Source organism: Pinus tabuliformis, chromosome 9 (assembly GCF_031772625.1).
Source record: "Pinus tabuliformis cultivar Carrire ecotype Pingquan chromosome 9, CPIR1, whole genome shotgun sequence".
Lineage (NCBI taxonomy): Eukaryota > Viridiplantae > Streptophyta > Pinopsida > Pinales > Pinaceae > Pinus > Pinus tabuliformis.
This window is the reverse complement of record NC_142307.1, coordinates 1,021,852,021-1,021,868,557: the sequence shown is the minus strand read 5'-3', so window position 1 is coordinate 1,021,868,557 and position 16,537 is coordinate 1,021,852,021. Positions and strand designations below refer to the sequence as shown.

At 47.2% G+C, this 16,537-nt stretch overlaps 1 protein-coding gene across 1 annotated transcript in view; it reads right to left on the bottom strand.

The window, feature by feature from the left end:
• Positions 1 to 16,537, bottom strand: part of LOC149152182 (cysteine-rich receptor-like protein kinase 6) — a 63,061-nt gene that overhangs the window by 33,468 nt on the left and 13,056 nt on the right. The window contains exons 2-5 of the mRNA XM_089443405.1: positions 11,029 to 11,092; positions 10,320 to 10,682; positions 9,818 to 10,190; positions 9,558 to 9,724 (exon numbers count right to left, since the gene is read on the bottom strand). Of these exons, the coding sequence (XP_089299531.1) occupies positions 9,558 to 9,724; positions 9,818 to 10,190; positions 10,320 to 10,682; positions 11,029 to 11,092 (967 nt within the window). The remainder of the gene's footprint in view (positions 1 to 9,557; positions 9,725 to 9,817; positions 10,191 to 10,319; positions 10,683 to 11,028; positions 11,093 to 16,537) is intronic.

The window sequence follows — 16,537 nt, the reverse complement described above, 5'->3', positions numbered from 1 at the left end:
CTAGTCTTATCATCCCGTTTTCGCTGGATTGATTTTGTTTTATCACTCGTTCACAAAGATCCGTTGCTACTTGCCTTTGCTTTTGCAAAAACCTTCCTCTTTTGCTTTCTTTGCTTGGTTTTTTAGGTGATTGTCCTCGAACCAGTCCTTCGGTTGTTTCGATTACTCCTCACCACCCAGACATAGATTACAATTGCTTGGGTTCAACCGGCTCTTTTCACGCTTGTTGTGTTTTTCATTGAGTGGATTTGTTTCCCTTTACTCGGTGTTGCTGTCTCTCAAAATTCATTGCAAGTGCATTGTGCCATTGAAAACGAAATCGAACTAATATCTTTTGCATTCAATAGTTGATGAAAGGAAGAGCATCTTATTGATTTGCATTCTCAAAAGAAAAGTCTCGTTTCTTCACCATTAGCTGCATTAGATTGTTTGATTGTTTGAGTTCGTTTTGTTTGATTGAAAACTCTTAACCCTCTCATAGTTAGAATTCATCGAACGAAATGGTGTTCTTTGGCATATAGCTTGCATCTAGGTAATTGTGAGAGATCACACGATAAGGCCTGAAACCGAAACTTAAACTCAAGATCAACCATAAAATAAACCAAATAAACCTAAAAACGCATTGGAACTTAACGCAAACATCTAGAGGTCTAGGTTAGAGACGTGTTCCGGCGTCTTTAAACATAGTCACTATTGTTTCACATTACGGTTGGGTGATTCCTCCTTCTGTGACTCGATAGTGGTCTAACACGGACTGTGCTCCCACGTACCGTCGCGTATATAGGGAGACCCCACTAGGCTTTTATCCTTGATCCATAGGAAGCCGAGTCTGCCGCCTTGTGAACCGTAACGCACCGAACACAGCATTCGGGAAGATTGACTGCAGTACGGAAAGTCCTTGGTTCTCATACGATTGCCAAGGTGTATAAGCAGTTTTACGGATTACTTGGTAAACCCTTTACCTAGAGTCTCCAGAGCAGTCACTTTTGATCCTTTTCGGACTCCCTAAAAGAAAAGGTGCCAGTGAGCGTCTTGTCACTTCGTGCTCATTAAACATTCGAAGGAGACTAGAGTCATCTTTTCGTCCTTTTCTCGACTCTTGAAACATGAAAAGGTCAAGTTTAGTTCCTGTGTCTTAAAAATTTATTCGGCCACGATAACACTACCTGGTTAGATCTTGTGTGCGTTAGCTTGAGTAGGGTCTTTATCGTTAGTTTCCTTTAGGTTTTGTGTGGGGTCTTGTCATCCTGGCTGACCCGTCAACTCCCGGTCCAAGTGATCAAGGTTCTCCATCTTCTGTTGCTCCTGAGGTACCAGTTGTAAGCGATACTCTTCCTGTTATCCCGAGTATCCAGCCTATCAACGTACGTGCCCCGGGCGACGAGGATTACGAAGAAGATTGGAATCCTATCTGGGAGCCTGACGAAGACGATATTCCTCTTACCCCTCCCGGTATGTCGTCTCCGATGTCCACTTCCCACATGGATGAGACATCTCCCAGCACAGGTGAGACACCCGTGGTGTCAAATATTGAAACTCCCATTCCAGCTACTTCTCCACTCCCTCCACGATATCAGTCGATATGGGATAGGATAACTGCCAGGAGTCCTTCTACGACTATATGGGATCCTAGTCTTATTGCCACCACGAGACCCTTTGTTTCACAACCCCTTAATACGCCTATTACCTCGGTTCCCACCAATCCAACCGTTTGTGTAGCATACTCGACTCCGGTCGTTAGTGCCGTGACAACGTCTTCATCTACAAACAATGGTGCTGGTCCTTCTCACAGTCAGGTGAGTAATGGCCAGCCGGAACTTTCATCTGGAGTTGTTGATCCTGCACAGAGTGCTCAACCCTCTTCTAGTCCTGCTCCAGGAGGGGGGCCGTATGATGCCCAGGGGCAACCCATTGTGGACTCAAATTACCAAGGTCCCCTCTTTTATTATGACTCTACTGGTCAGTACCTCTAGTTCGCTCAATCCGCGCCTCTTCAACCTTTCGTTGAAGTCTCAGTACCGTTATCCATCACTTGGGACGCCAGTACTCATACTTTTTATGGGCGCCAGGCAATCCCTGGGCAGCCTCAAGGACCGCCAAATCAAGGCCAGCCACCTTATGTGCAAACCCCTCAAGGGCAACCACTTTATGGCCCGCCTTACCCAGGACAATCTGGGGGCCCGCAAGGACAACCCTACCCGGGACAACCTTCGGCCGTTGGTGGTCCGTCGTTTTCCTATCAGAATCAACCTTCTGGTTACCCAGGGCAACCTGGTACCCAGCAAGGTTACCCGACTGGACAACCAGGGCAGCCTTACATCCAACAAGGCCAACCTGGTCTCCAGCAGGGTTACCCATCTGGACAAGCTGGGCAAGCTTATACTCCTCAAGGTCAACCAGCAGTCCAGCAGGGGTATCCTCTTGGGCAGGGGGGGCAACCCTACATACAGCAGGGCCAACCTACTGCCCAGTCTGGTCATCTTTCTGGGCAAGGGGGGCAACCCTACGTACAGCAGGGCCAACCCACTGCTCAATCCATGCATCCTCCTGGGCAAGGGGGGCAGCCTTCTATATAGCAAGGCCAACCCATTGCTCAACCTGTGCACCCCTCCGGGCAGGTGGGCCAGCCTTCTATGCAGCAAGGCCAACCCGCTGTCCGCCCTAATCATCCATCTGGGCAGGCTGGCCAACCTCAGGGTCAACCAGCCGTCCAGCCGGCTCAGCCATCTGTTCCGCAAGGACAACCCTTGGTGGTTCACGGACAACCTGGCACCCAGCAAATTCGTCCTTCTGGGCAAGTAGGTCCATCCCAAACCCAACCAAGTCAACCTTCCGGCCAGATGATCCAAGCCCAACCGGTTCAAGGACATTATTCTGGGCCCCAAGCTCAAATGGGTTATCAAATGCAAGGTGGGCCACGACCCCAACCTTCTTACCAAACGCAGCCTTCTTATCAGGCTCAGTATGGAGCCCAGCAAATGTATGGCTACCAACAACCCCAGGGGCAAACTCAGTTTACTCCTTATCAAAATTATCAACAGATGCAGGTCACTCCTTACCAAAATTATCAGTATGCTGCACCTGCAGGACAAGTTGCTAATACATGGGGAGCTGGGGGGCAGACCCAGGGACAACTGTCCGCATATGGCCAAAATCCGTATGGACAGAACTCCTATGGGCAAGGTCCCTATGCACCAGGTCCTTTTGGGCCGGGTCCATCTGGACAGAGTCCGTGGGGGCAACCACCATCTGGTTGGAACCCTAATACTGCCTCGAATCCGCAGCCACAAATGTCCTTTAACCCTTAGTTGCCGTTCTTAGCGACGTTGGAACTTCCGGATGTGTCCAAGTTGACAAACAATCCTATTTTGCATAATCCATATTGGCCACCAGTTCCAACCAAAATACCCGGTGATTGTCCAAAATTTGATGGCAAAGCTGGTGAAGATCCTCAGGCCCATGTCATGACCTATCACCTTTGGTGTTCATCGAACTCATGGCTTGATGACTCTATCCGGCTTCGCCTCTTTCAGAGAACTCTCACTGGTTCAGCCTCTAAGTGGTATATTGAGCTGAATCACGGCACGTTTCAAGATTTCAACTCGTTGGCTGTGGCGTTCTTAACACATTTTCAGTTACCCATTCGGTACGAGACGGGGACACATCTCCTCACGTCTCTCAAACAGGACACGGCTACACACATATCTGATCATATACATGAATGGAGAAGGCGTCGTCGTTTGATCAAATTCTAGATTCCTGATCAACTCCTGACCGATTGGTTCACGACTTCCTTTGTCCCTGCAATTGCACGGGACATCGCCATGGGAGCTTGTGTAACTGAAGAGCAAGCGATCGTGCGTGCTCAGTACCTCGACTTAGTGTACTCTCAGTCGGGTACTTTATATGATTATTTGCCAGATGCCCCGAGGCCTGGACAGTCCAAGGCTCCGCCAAAGCCATCTGTTGATGGAGTCATTGGCTCTGTAAACTCGTCATCAAAGAAATCGCCCGCGAACCCTGGGAAGCAAAAAAAAAACGCTTCTAATGGAAATACTTCTCAGGGCCAATCCAATTCTGGGAGTACCTCCGAGGTAAACGCCGTTTAGTCCACCGCGGCGGATAAATCCTCAAAAGGGAAAAAGAAAGGGAAAGCTAAAGATAAATCTGGATAGCCCAAGCAGGATTCCCCTAAGCCTCCCTCCGAGGAAGGAGCTAAACGAAAACCTAAGTATCCTTGTCTCATCTGCGATGAGGATCACTACACTAAGGACTGCCCGAGGCGGTCCGAAGTTAGTCGACTTTTGAAAGGTGCTCCTGGGCCTCCTGTTGTGCTTAAAGAGCCTTTCCCTTCCCAGCAGACTCAAATGGTGGCAGACCCGTCTCAATCCTCTTCCTCATTCGGTTCTCAAGTGTTCATGGCTGGAATGATTCCCATCCATGTTTCAACTCGAGCAAAAGATTATCCATCTCATGCCGGGAAAGAGCCGGAGGTTCCCTCCAGTGCTCCTCCGTCCAGTTCTGGTCCCCTTCACATCGAACGGCCCAGCACTGAGACGATCCCCCGACCCCCTCCAAAAGGTGTACTCAGGAAGTCATCTTATAACCCTAATGCTCGTGCTGCCCAGCATTATAGCATTGTTGAGGACTTAGCTCAGGCTCCGTCTGCTATGTCCGCGTTAGAAGTCCTCCAGAGCTACCCCTCCCAGAGGAAGTCCTTGCTATCAGCTATTGGTGGCATCGACCCGGCAGATTCAGATTTGATTTCTTTTGATCTCGAGGGTTTTACACAGAGACTGCCTCACCAAGTTGCTTTCCTTATACAGGTCATCATCAATAGCAAAACGATTCACCGTACAGTTATTGATGAAGGTGCCTCAACCTGCATCATGTCTGTTGCTTGCTGGAAGGCTATTGGTTCTCCTACTTTGAGTCAGTCTCCCACGACCCTAGAAGCCTTCGATGGGAGAGAATCTCGTCCCTATGGTATCCTCCAACACTTACCTATCTCTTTAGAAGGGAAGACCGTAGAGGTGGAGGTCGAAGTTGTTGACGCCAATCTCACCTACAACCTCCTCCTTGGACGTAGCTGGACATACGCCATGCAAGCCGTGGCTTCCTCCCTATTCCGTGTCATTCGTTTCCCTCACCAGGGGAAGATTGTCACGGTGGACCAGCTCTCCTTTTTCGCTTCTTCTTCTGAAGGTAATGTGCCATTCGTGGAGCATACCTCCAAGTCATTAGTGAGTGTGGGTGCCGGACTTTTCAAAGATCCCGCTTTAATGGGAGTCTTTCCCCTCCCACCTCTGAATCTCGCCCCTATCAACATGATCTCAGTACGTTCTGATCCGTGGGTTCTTCCTCCCGTGAATCAGGAAGACTCTTGGGGTGATATGATGCCGTTGAGTCCTGCCGAGCTCAACTACGTCGAGATTGTCGCTGCATCGGCTCCCCCTGCTGAACCTGCTTTTCCAAGCAGTGTTCCCGATTCATATGATCATTTCCCTTGGCTAGGTGATGAGGCTACTTCGGATCCACTGAAGGAAACATTTCCCTCCGATGAAGCCATCATAGAGACCATGTCTCTCGAAGAGCTCCCTTGGTCAGATCACCACCATCGCTCTTCGTTTCTCCCTCCACATTCGGAAATGGTCGCATGTCTCGAGCGGTTTGCTTCATGTGTCCCATCCCCGCCCCTCCAAACACCTGTTCAGCTGTATCAAGTGTCTTCTGAGGGCAATATGGGCAACATCACGCAAACCCAACCCATCGACATCTCTGTCAAACCAGGAGTTGTCGAGAATATTTACATTGGAGTCACGTGTACTCCTGAGGAGGTTCAACTTTATACTGCCTTATTTCGCAAATTCCGTGATGTCTTCGCATGGTCCTACGAGGAAATGCCTGGCATCGACCCTAGTATCGTGGTGCACGAAATACCGACATATCCAGGGGCTAAGCCTGTTCGTCAGTGCCTACGCCCAGTGCACCCTCGAAAGGCTGCAGCCATCAAGGCCGAAGTCGAGAAACTTCTTAAAGCTGGTTTCATTTACGCCATTCCCCTTACGGATTGGGTGTCTAATATAGTCCCTGTGAATAAAAAGCAGGGCAATATCCGGGTCTGTGTTGACTACCGCGATATTAACCGTGCCTGTCCAAAAGATAACTTCCCTACGCCCTTCATCGATCAGCTTATTGATGAATGTGCAGGAAGTGAGATTTATTCGTTTATGGATGGCTTCTCTGGCTATAACCAGATCAACATAGCCCCTGCAGACCAGCATAAGACAGCTTTCATTTGTCCTTGGGGCACCTTTGCCTATAAGAAGCTCCCTTTCGGTCTCAAGAATGCCGGCGCCACTTTCCAGCGTGCAATGTCTTACGCTTTTCATGATATACGTCACATTGTACAGCCATACCTGGATGACCTTCCGGCTCATTCAGCCAAGCGACAAGACCATCCCTCTCATCTACGCGAAATTTTTCTCCGCTGTCGACACTACCGTATTCGACTCAATCCTCACAAGTGTGTCTTCTGCGTAGAATCTGGCCGACTTCTCGGGTTCATCGTCTCCCGAGAAGGCATCCGTCTGGATCCCCTCAAAGTCGAGGCCATCTTGAATCTTCCTCCCCCTGCCTCTTTGCAGCAATTGCAGAGCTTGCAGGGCAAAGCTAATTTCCTTAGACGATTCATTCCGAATTATGCCGAGGTGGCCAAGGGTTTCACACGGTTATTAAAGCGAGACACACCCTTTCGTTGGGATGCTATCGCCCAGGAGTCTTTCGAGCGACTCAAAGACCTCCTTGTCTCAGCTCCGCTCTTAAGACCTCTGAACTACCACCGTGATTATACTCTCTATCTAGCTGCAGCTGACACCACCATCGGCATGGTTCTAGTGCAGGATGATGATGACGGCACCGAGCACGTTATCTATTACCTTAGTCGCAACCTTCTGGATACGGAAACTCGCTATGCATATGTCGAGAAGTTGGCCTTGGTAGCTATCTGTGCCGTCCAACGTTTCCGGCATTATATCCTGTTGCGCACCACGACCGTGATTTCTGACTGCAACCCAATGACCTACATTTTGTCGCGTCAACTGCTGGGGGGAAAATACTCGAAATGGATCGTAATCCTTCAAGAGTTCGACTTGGAATTTACTGCGGCCAAGTCTAAGAAGTCTCTGGTCTTTGCTTAACTGCTCTGTTCCTTGCCCTCTCATTCTGCACCATCTCGTTCGGAGGAGCATATCCCGGATGAAACATTGTTCCTCATCAGCACCCTCGACCCATGGTATGGGGACATTATAGTATATTTGCAGACGTCTTCCTTCCATCCCAATGTATCGAAAGATGCTCGACGGCGAATTCGTCACCAATCTCAACCCTATCGCATTCTTGGCGATACCCTGTACCGCCTCGGCATTGATTCTGTTCTCCGCCGATGTTTGACTCTCGAGGAGGCTGCGCGGGTGTTGAATGACTACCACTCCGGTCCTTAGGGCGGCCACATGTCCGGATATGCTACCGCCCAGAAAATTCTCCGTGCTGGTTACTTCTGGCCTTCTATCTTCAAAGATTGCATTCTTGCCGTCCGTGCATGCCATGAATGCCAGGTTTACCACCGGAAAATGCATGCACCTCCTGCACCACTGCACCCTGTTGTTACCGTAGGTCCATTTTCCAAATGGGGCATCGATTATACGTCCTGTAACCCTCGTTCGGCCGGGGGGCATGGGTATATCATCGTTGCCGTGGATTATTTCACCAAGTGGGCCGAAGCGATGCCTGCACTGAACGAAGATGGTTACACAGCGGCGCAGTTTTTGTTTAATCATGTCATTACTCGTTTCGGAGTCCCTCAGGCGATCGTCACGGATCACAGAAAACATTTCCGTAATCACATGATGACGGAACTAACGACCCAACTAGGCTTGCGTCAAGATAGTTCGACACCATACTATCCCCAATAACGGTCAAGTCGAGGCTGTGAACAAAGTTTTGATTGCCATGCTTCAACGCACCGTCAATACACACAAGTATAACTGGCATATGATGTTATTCCCTGCCTTGTGGGCCTACCAGACCTCTGTGAAGGACGCCACCGGTTTCACTCCTTTTCAGCTTGTTTACAGACTGGAGGCCACCCTTCCTATTGAATGTGAGATTCCTTCGTTGAAATTAGCTGTCGAGTTGCTCCCCAACACCACTCCGGTGGAGGAACGACTTCTTTACCTAGAACGGCTAGACGAGACCCGTCGTTTAGCTTCTCTGGCTATCGAAGCGCAAAAGAAGAGAGTTAAGGCTCACTTCGACCATAATATTCAACCTCGTTCCTTTGTTGAGGGAGATCTAGTACTGCTCTATGATCAAGCTAAGGATAAGCTGGGGGCAGGAAAACTCGAATCCATGTGGCTAGGTCCCTATATTGTGAAAAGAGTTTTGCAGAAGAGCGCATATGAGTTGATTGATTACGAAGGAAACCCTCTCGACAAGCCCCGCAACGGGATTTATTTGAAGAAATATTATGCATGATTTCATGCACCTAGCTTGTACATACGCGTGTTTTAGTGTGTTATGTGTGCATGATTTCACGTTTTGCTTTGGTGTGAAGGCATGTTTGCCTCTTATTATGTTCTCTGCTTCTTGTGCAGATGTCTAGTACACCTTATGTTGGTTTCGCTGATGGCGCCTGCCGTAGTACTTGCAATTTGTCTTCTGCGGCATGGGCAATCTATGATCCTCACGGAGAGTTGCTAGACCTTCAAGGAGTCTACCTGGGTCATACCACTAACAATGTTGCCGAATACAGTGCCGTAATTGAGTTACTAGCCGAAGCAGTTGATTTCGGCATTCGTGCAATGATGGTAAACCTGGACTCTCAGCTCGTCGTCCACCAACTCAACGGGCGATATTCCGTCAGGGACCAACGCATTTTAAGGTTGTATCTGCGTGTCAGATTGTTAGAAAGAAATTTTGATTATATCACATATCAACATATTCCGAGACGATTAAACACGTTAACTGATGCATTGGCAAATCATGTGTTAGACAGGCATTTGCGAAATAGATAAACATCATACAAGAAGACATAGAAAGCATAATAAGACCATAGAGTAAAGCATATGTAAATAAATCTTTTTCCAAGCATAGTTTGCATGCGTGTTGTGTGTGCTTTTAAGCTTGCATTTAAAAAATTAAAATATGTGGGTCGTGTGTTATGCAACTGATACATAAGATTACATTTGTATTGAACATTTGCATAGCATATAAAAAACATCATCACATGTAACAAGATCCATCCAAAATTGGTATGTATATATATCGTGTGGCGCACTAAGGCGCTCAAAAATAAGTGTATATGTCAAAAATAAGGCCGATGTCCTCAGTACATCTGAGACACGTGTCTCTCAAATACAGAAGTGGAAATAAAACCTAGGTGACTACTGTGGTAAGTTATGCTCTCTATAGCATACTACCGCCCGTGCCACCCGCCTCAAAAGGCGGTGCATCCTGGGCTCTACTCCCACTGTGTGAATTTGGGATGCTATGGGTACCTCTTCAATCCCCTGGTAATCTGGGACTCCCTCCAGTAAGCCCTCGAGGTTCTGCACTACAATCTCGGGCGTGTTGACTCCTGGAGGAACCAGGGCCAAGACTCCGTCGCCCTGCGCCTCTCTCCTCGCATCTGGAGCCAAACCAAGGGGTATCACTGGTCCTACATCTGCAAATCATAGCATTTATCATCAAGGCATGTACATGAAAAATCAAAAACATTACAAAACATAAAAAAGGAAAAAGAGATCGAGTGGCTTACCACCATCATCCCACTGCTCTCTCGCAGGCAGGGGCATGTCTGGGTCACCTCTGAAATCAATCCCGGCATATGGCCAGTCCTCTACAAAGATAACCTGGCAATCCAACCACTCTCGGAAATAATTCCCCCATGCCACTGGGCAGCCGCCACCTCCTCGCGGCATGATGTGGCCCCACCCGCTGGCCCTCGTCTCTCGGGGACCCCTGGGTGGATCAAGGGCCATGTCCTGCAGCTGTAACGCTGGCACCCACTCCAGCATGAGCGGGACTAGAATGGACCCATAACCAAACTGCTTCGACTCCCCGCGTCGGCAGTTGCTCAATTGTCGTTTCATGCTAGTAGTTACCGTTGCCGCCCAGTTGAATATGGTGGGCTGGAGACACTCGAGTGCCAGTAGTAGGTGGGTCTTTGAGGCCTCATGATTGGCCAAAGAGCCCGCTGCCCGGGTCACCATAAACAGTATGCTCCGAAGGATGATGTCATCCACTGACGGAATGGACACCTTTCCACTCCGTGTTTTGCGTGCCCGTGGGCACACCCGAGCCATCAATATGTCCAAGGTCTCACCGCTAGGTCGCTGCCCCTCCAGAATGGGCATCTCACCCCGGCGGGATAATCCAGTCAAGAAATAAATATCCGTGGAATCGAACTCGATGTCACGGCCTCGGATTGTGAATTTGCCATCAACTGGGTTCCAGGCTCTGATCAGGAACTCCAGAAGATCAGGTTGCGCTCGTAGGCGCGGAGTGAGGAAGAATTTGAGAAATCCGCATGCCCGCATGGCATTGCGGCTCCCAGCATCGGCATAAGCAGCAATATCCTCGTTATCATGGGCTCTCTCTTGCCACACAAATGCCATTGTGCCCTGCATGGCCATTAAAAAACATTAGAAGCTTGACTACAAAAGTTTATACGTTCAAAATTGAAAAAATAAATCTTTACGGCGTCAGCGCGGCTGTTTTTAAAACAGTCGCGCTGACCATGGCAGTCCTTTGTTTTTTCCGCTGGGTCAGCGCGGAAGCACACGTGTTTTCCGCGCTAACCCGGAGGTGGTATGAGTAAATTTAAATCGATCAGCGCGGACCCGATAGGGATTTCCGCGCTGACCGAGAGCGCACCAACGCTCCAAAAATTCACCCAAATGACCAATTCCCACCATGAAAATGCTTAAAAAGGGACTCAAAATGGAGCGCAGGGAGAGGAGAACTTACCTGGAACAAGTTGCAGGATAAACGGTGCCCGAACGGGATGGAATTCGCTTCGTCAACTTCGCAGCTTCACAACGTTCTCCACAGCTCAAATGGTAACAATGGTAAAAATAGTTCTTTTACCCCCCTATTTATGGTAAAAAATCTATATTTGACTATGGTAACTCATAAATGTGGGTTTTTGTTAAATTTTTGCCATATATTTCATGCTTATGTCATTGTACTATGATTTTCTACATGTTTTACTATGTTTTTAACATGTCGAACACGTTTTACGTGGGTAGTGTTCTTGTGCAGATTTTCGTCTCAGTGGAATCATAATAGCCATGTACACACTTGGTCTCGCAATGTCGTCTTCATGCTCTTTTCCGACATAAATCAAGAAAAGATTGCCGGGTTCCCTCTCGACTCGTTAAAAGGAACGAGGGGCGGTCGCTTTTAAAGCTCTTTTTTCGACCGTTTAACTTAAAAAGATTGTCGGGTGTTTATCGTTTCGCACTCATTACTGGCCCCAAAACGACGTACTTCCAACTGCTTTTTTACTTTTTCAGGTCGAAGTCACTATTTACGAAAAGTACTCCTCGATCATACTGGTCGAGCGGTTATTTTGAGCATTGTTTTATACTTTTTCGGGCTCGAGAGACACAACTCTACGAAAAAGGACCCCCCTGGAGTTTTCTTTTCCGCTGTCTTTTCAGACTCTCTAAACAAGAAAAGACGCCGAGTTTTTCCTTTGTCAGACTCGTTAAAACTTAATGACATCGGGCATTGTCGAAATGACATCCTCCAAGCATATGCTATCCTCGTCAAGCTTGTCATCCAAAAATAATTGGGGTACCTGCCAGAAATGGTGGGGAAAATGGAACTGTAATAATTGTCGCGTCGGCAGTATGTCGCTCTTGAACATGGCACTGGTCTACATTAGTGTCGGGTGGAATTTCTCATCTTGTTTCACACTAGCCTCCATGGGTTCGGGTTATCCTATTTTGGCCTCTCATTTGCTCATTGCCCTATCACCATGACCTCTGCTCATTTGATGTCAAATACTGCCAAATTCACTGTCGTGCCGCCGATATGTTCAAGAGAAGTTGACCTCTGCAACAGTGCAACCTCCTCTGCTATCTCACACAAATCATTTTACCTCTGTCTCGTGTCGATGATGTGGGAAACATTATGGCCCACCTTCGATCAAGGTCCCTTCCTGTCGACTTCAGCTCATTATCCAGGAAGGTGACTTAGAGACTCCCTTCAGGTGCCTTAGAGCCTGCATGCCTCAATGGCAGGTTCTTCATGTTCGACGTGAGGTTTTTATCATTGGCCTCCGATCGAATGATTCTGCGGGTGTTCGACACCAGCTCATTGATTCACACGCCGCGGATTGTACCTACAGTACCTTGAGGACCATTGTCATTATTGGTGGTACCTCTCGCGTCTGTTAACAGTTTTCATTATTGACTGGTAATCAGACGATGTTCATGCATGTTCGACTTCAACTCATGTATTCACATGCTTGGACTTGTACTTTGTTCGGGTCGGGACGGAGCGCAAGACCCTGGATCTCTGTTTGTTATGATCCAGGCTGCGATTTTGTGGATGATCATTACATGACTCATTGATGGATGGCTGCGCCCATACCTGAGTCTTCATGGATGGCTGCGACCATACCTTGTCATTACTATGGTCTCTTTAGCTGGGTGGCTGCGTCCATTCCACAGACCTTCTTCATGTCTTTTGGATGGCTGCGCCCATGCCTAGACTACATGTACTTGATTATCAGAGATATTCGGTCTTTCCTGGTGGTGTTCCAGTTCAACGAGTTTTGTAAAGCATTTCACCCCTCCCACTCTCTCGGTCTTCATGCTTTAGGGGGCATCTGTTACACAGTAATTTCTCACTGTCTCCCTGTCAGTATCCCTACTGTGTCAGCAGTTCAAAATAACCAAGCTCATGCTCTCTAAACTGGCCAAATGACCCACTTTTCCAAAGTTTTCATCATCAGCGCTACTGTTATTAAAATAACCGCGCTGACTGGCGCTTCATAACAGATCCCATGCGCTGCCAGCGCGAAAGCACACGAGTTTTCCGCGCTGGTCGAATTTCATGACCAGCGCAGTCTCTGTTTGTATTAAGTCGTGCTGACATGGCCTTGTCTATTATTGCTTTGCGATGTCAGCGCTCTAGTCCAGTTATGCACCCGCGCTGATCCAGTTTGGGCGAATTTGTTCCAACAGCCAGCCTTCCAGATAACTCCAGACTTGGTTGTTGGCCTTGTGAGTATCACCTCCCTTCTATGGCATGTCTGTTCGTCATTTGAAACCACCTCCCTTGAAGATAAGCTCATCCTTCCACCATTCATGGAGACTCCTTCTCCTATTTAAACCTCTACCATTACCATGAGCAGCTGGTTTTGGGATTGTGTGGAGTTTATAGTGCTCAGATTGCTGCTACTATAGGTAGTTGGTGTGATAAGTGTGGAATTGCTAGATAGCTTAAGGAAGGTTTTGGAGTGTGGTTTGTGTGAGAGAGAGAGTTCTTGTCTTGGGAGATCTATCTCTAAGGGTGAATGCTTAAGAGACTTGCTGGCTGGACCCTCTTGAGAAGGATATCGACGTCAGAACATTTGGTTGTACTCTTCTCTGTTATCGATTAATAATAGATGACTACTATTATGGTTCCATTCTCATTTGTCTCTGTAATGGTTAATGTGAATTACATCCTTTCTGACTGATGTATAATTGCTTTTATTAGATTTCACGCTTGTGTTTGTCTTTCTCTTCATGTGTGCAGGTATCTATTCGCGGAGATCGCAGAGGATCGTGACCGGCCAGAGCGAAGGAGCGAGAGCGGCATCTCTTCATCAAACAACAGCGTTGGAATCCAAGTAGGTGTCCATTACCTACCTTTTACTTGCAATTAGGAACTTGCATAGTAGCATTGACTGATTGTTGCTAGACCCGTTCTGGGCTAGTAGGGATCGCCTCTATCCGTAGAGGGGATTTACCTCTCCAACAACAACGATCAAATTTCAGGATTTGAGGAATTGATGGCAAGATGTATTCAAGAAGAGACAAGGATGGTGGAGCAAGAAATGCCTTCAAGCAAAGGCAACCCCACTGCTTTCTCCTCTCAAGCTAAAAGGAGAAATAATTCTGGGTCTAAATTCAAAGGAAAGATCAGATCGAAGGGTGGAAGAAAGGGAAGATGCTTCGATTGCAATAAATTTAGCCACTATGCGAGGGAGTGTCCAAATAGGAAGGACAGATCTCATGACGATGATCAAAGTCACTCCCAGGACAACTCCAACCACAATCAAAGGAATGACATGTTCAATGGCAAGGGAAAGAGGAATGAAAGAAATCAAGGAAGTGGTCAACCCTCTAAGAAAGCAAGGAACTCCAAGTATGAATCAAATGTTGTTAACAATAAGCAAGATGAATATTATCTGATATCGGCCCTCTCCACTACCTCTCCTCCGGACTCGTTGGGAAATTGGCTTATTGATAGTGGTGCCTCAAGGCACTTCACTGGTTACAAGGAAGCTCTCTCTAATCTGATAGAGAAGGAGACAAACTTGGAGATTATTCTTGGAGACAATTCCACCTATCTCGTAAAGGGTGTAGGGAATGTTACTCTTCAATTAAATCAGGGTAACACAATTCATTTGCAAGAAGTCCTATATGTACCTAATCTCAAGAAGAACCTGGTGTCCATTTCGGCAATGGAAGACAAAGGCTACAAGGTGGCCTTCATCGATGGCAAGGTACATGTGTGGAAAAATAATTTTAAAGATCCTTTCACTCTTGGGTTTTGAGTTGGCTCTTTATATCAAGTTGGAGGAAGTCCATTCCATAGCAAGACCTCCGACATTTTGCAGTTGGTTCACTTTGGCTGGTTTGATGCCCGTGAACTCTTTGGGGGGATATTTATAGTATCTCACTTTTACAGATGACTATTCTCACAAGACTTGGATATACTTCTTGAAAAAGAAGGATGAAGTGTTCTCTTGGTTCCGTCACTTTAAAGATTTGATCAAGAATCAAACCGAGAAGAGGATCAAGATCTTAAGGACTGATAATGGGACTGAGTATGAATCCAATGAGTTCCATGATTTTTGCAAAGAGGTTGGCATTAAGAGGGAGACCACAACACCATACACTCCTAAGTAGAATGGTGTGGTGGAAAGGAAGAATCGTACAATTGTGGAAGTCATTCGTGCCATGCTCCATGATCAAAGGCTTCCAAAGTTTCTATGGGCAAAGCCGCAAATATCGCCGTATATGTTCAAAACTGATGTCCTCATCAAGCATTCGATTCCAAGACTCCCAAAGAGATGTTCACTGGTAAGAAACCTGATGTCTCTGGTTTTAGAACTTTTGGAAGTCCCGTATATTTTCATGTGCCGAAAGACAAAAGAAGCAAATTGGGTGCATCTAGAAAGAAGGGAATCTTCGTGTGCTATAGCGAAAATTCTAAGGGCTATGGTTGGTCAAAGGGAAGTCGAGATAAGTCATGATGTCACCTTTGACAAAGATATCGCTCTTAGCAAGGTTGACAATCTTCCTATTCTAAGGAATGATAAAGACGCTGACACCAGGAAGTCGGATGAGAAGGAAGATGAGACGATTCCCAATGTGGAAGAACCTATAGATCCTATTGATACGCCTCCGAAGGAGCCTTCCTCTTCTAGTAAGAGGCTCTCATGGCTTAGGGGGACTCTTGAAGATGCCGAGAGACATATTGCACCCAGAGGGACTTTCTTTGAAAGTAAGAAGCCAACCAGATATAAGAGATACTTGACCATTATGAGCACCATCATTCAAAATGAGCCTTCATCGTTCAAAGAAGTCATGAAGCATCAAGTATGGAAGGATGCTATGAATGAGGAATACGAGTACATCATGAAGAATGATGTATGGGATGTGGTCCCTAGACCCCAAGACAAAACAGTTGTCACCTCGAAGTGGCTTTACAAAACCAAGCATGGAGCTGATGGGAGTGCTGAAAAGCACAAGGCTTGCTTTGTTGCTCAAGGCTTATCTCAAAAGGAATGTGTGGATTATGATGAGATATTTGCACCTGTTGCCCGATACACCACCCATCCACTCGATCATAGCCCTTGCCACTTCATAAGGATGGAACCTACATCAGATGGATGTCAAAACCGCATTCTTGCATGGTTCGATTAAAGAAGAAGTCTATGTGGAACAACTCGAGGGATTTGAGATTCATAATCGGGAATCTCACGTATGCAGGTTGAAGAGAGCCCTCTATGGGCTAAAGGAAGCACCCCGAGCTTGGTATGAGAGGATCAATCCTACTTGATGAAGCTGGGATTCACTAGAAGTGAACCCGATCCAAACCTTTACTTTAAGGTTGAGGATGATAAGCCTCTCATACTGGTTCTATGTGTTGACGACCTCTTTTTGACAGGTGCAGACCCTCTCATTCACAAATGTAAGAGGGAGTTGGCTTCCAAATTTGAGATGAAGGACCTAGGACTGATGCACTATTT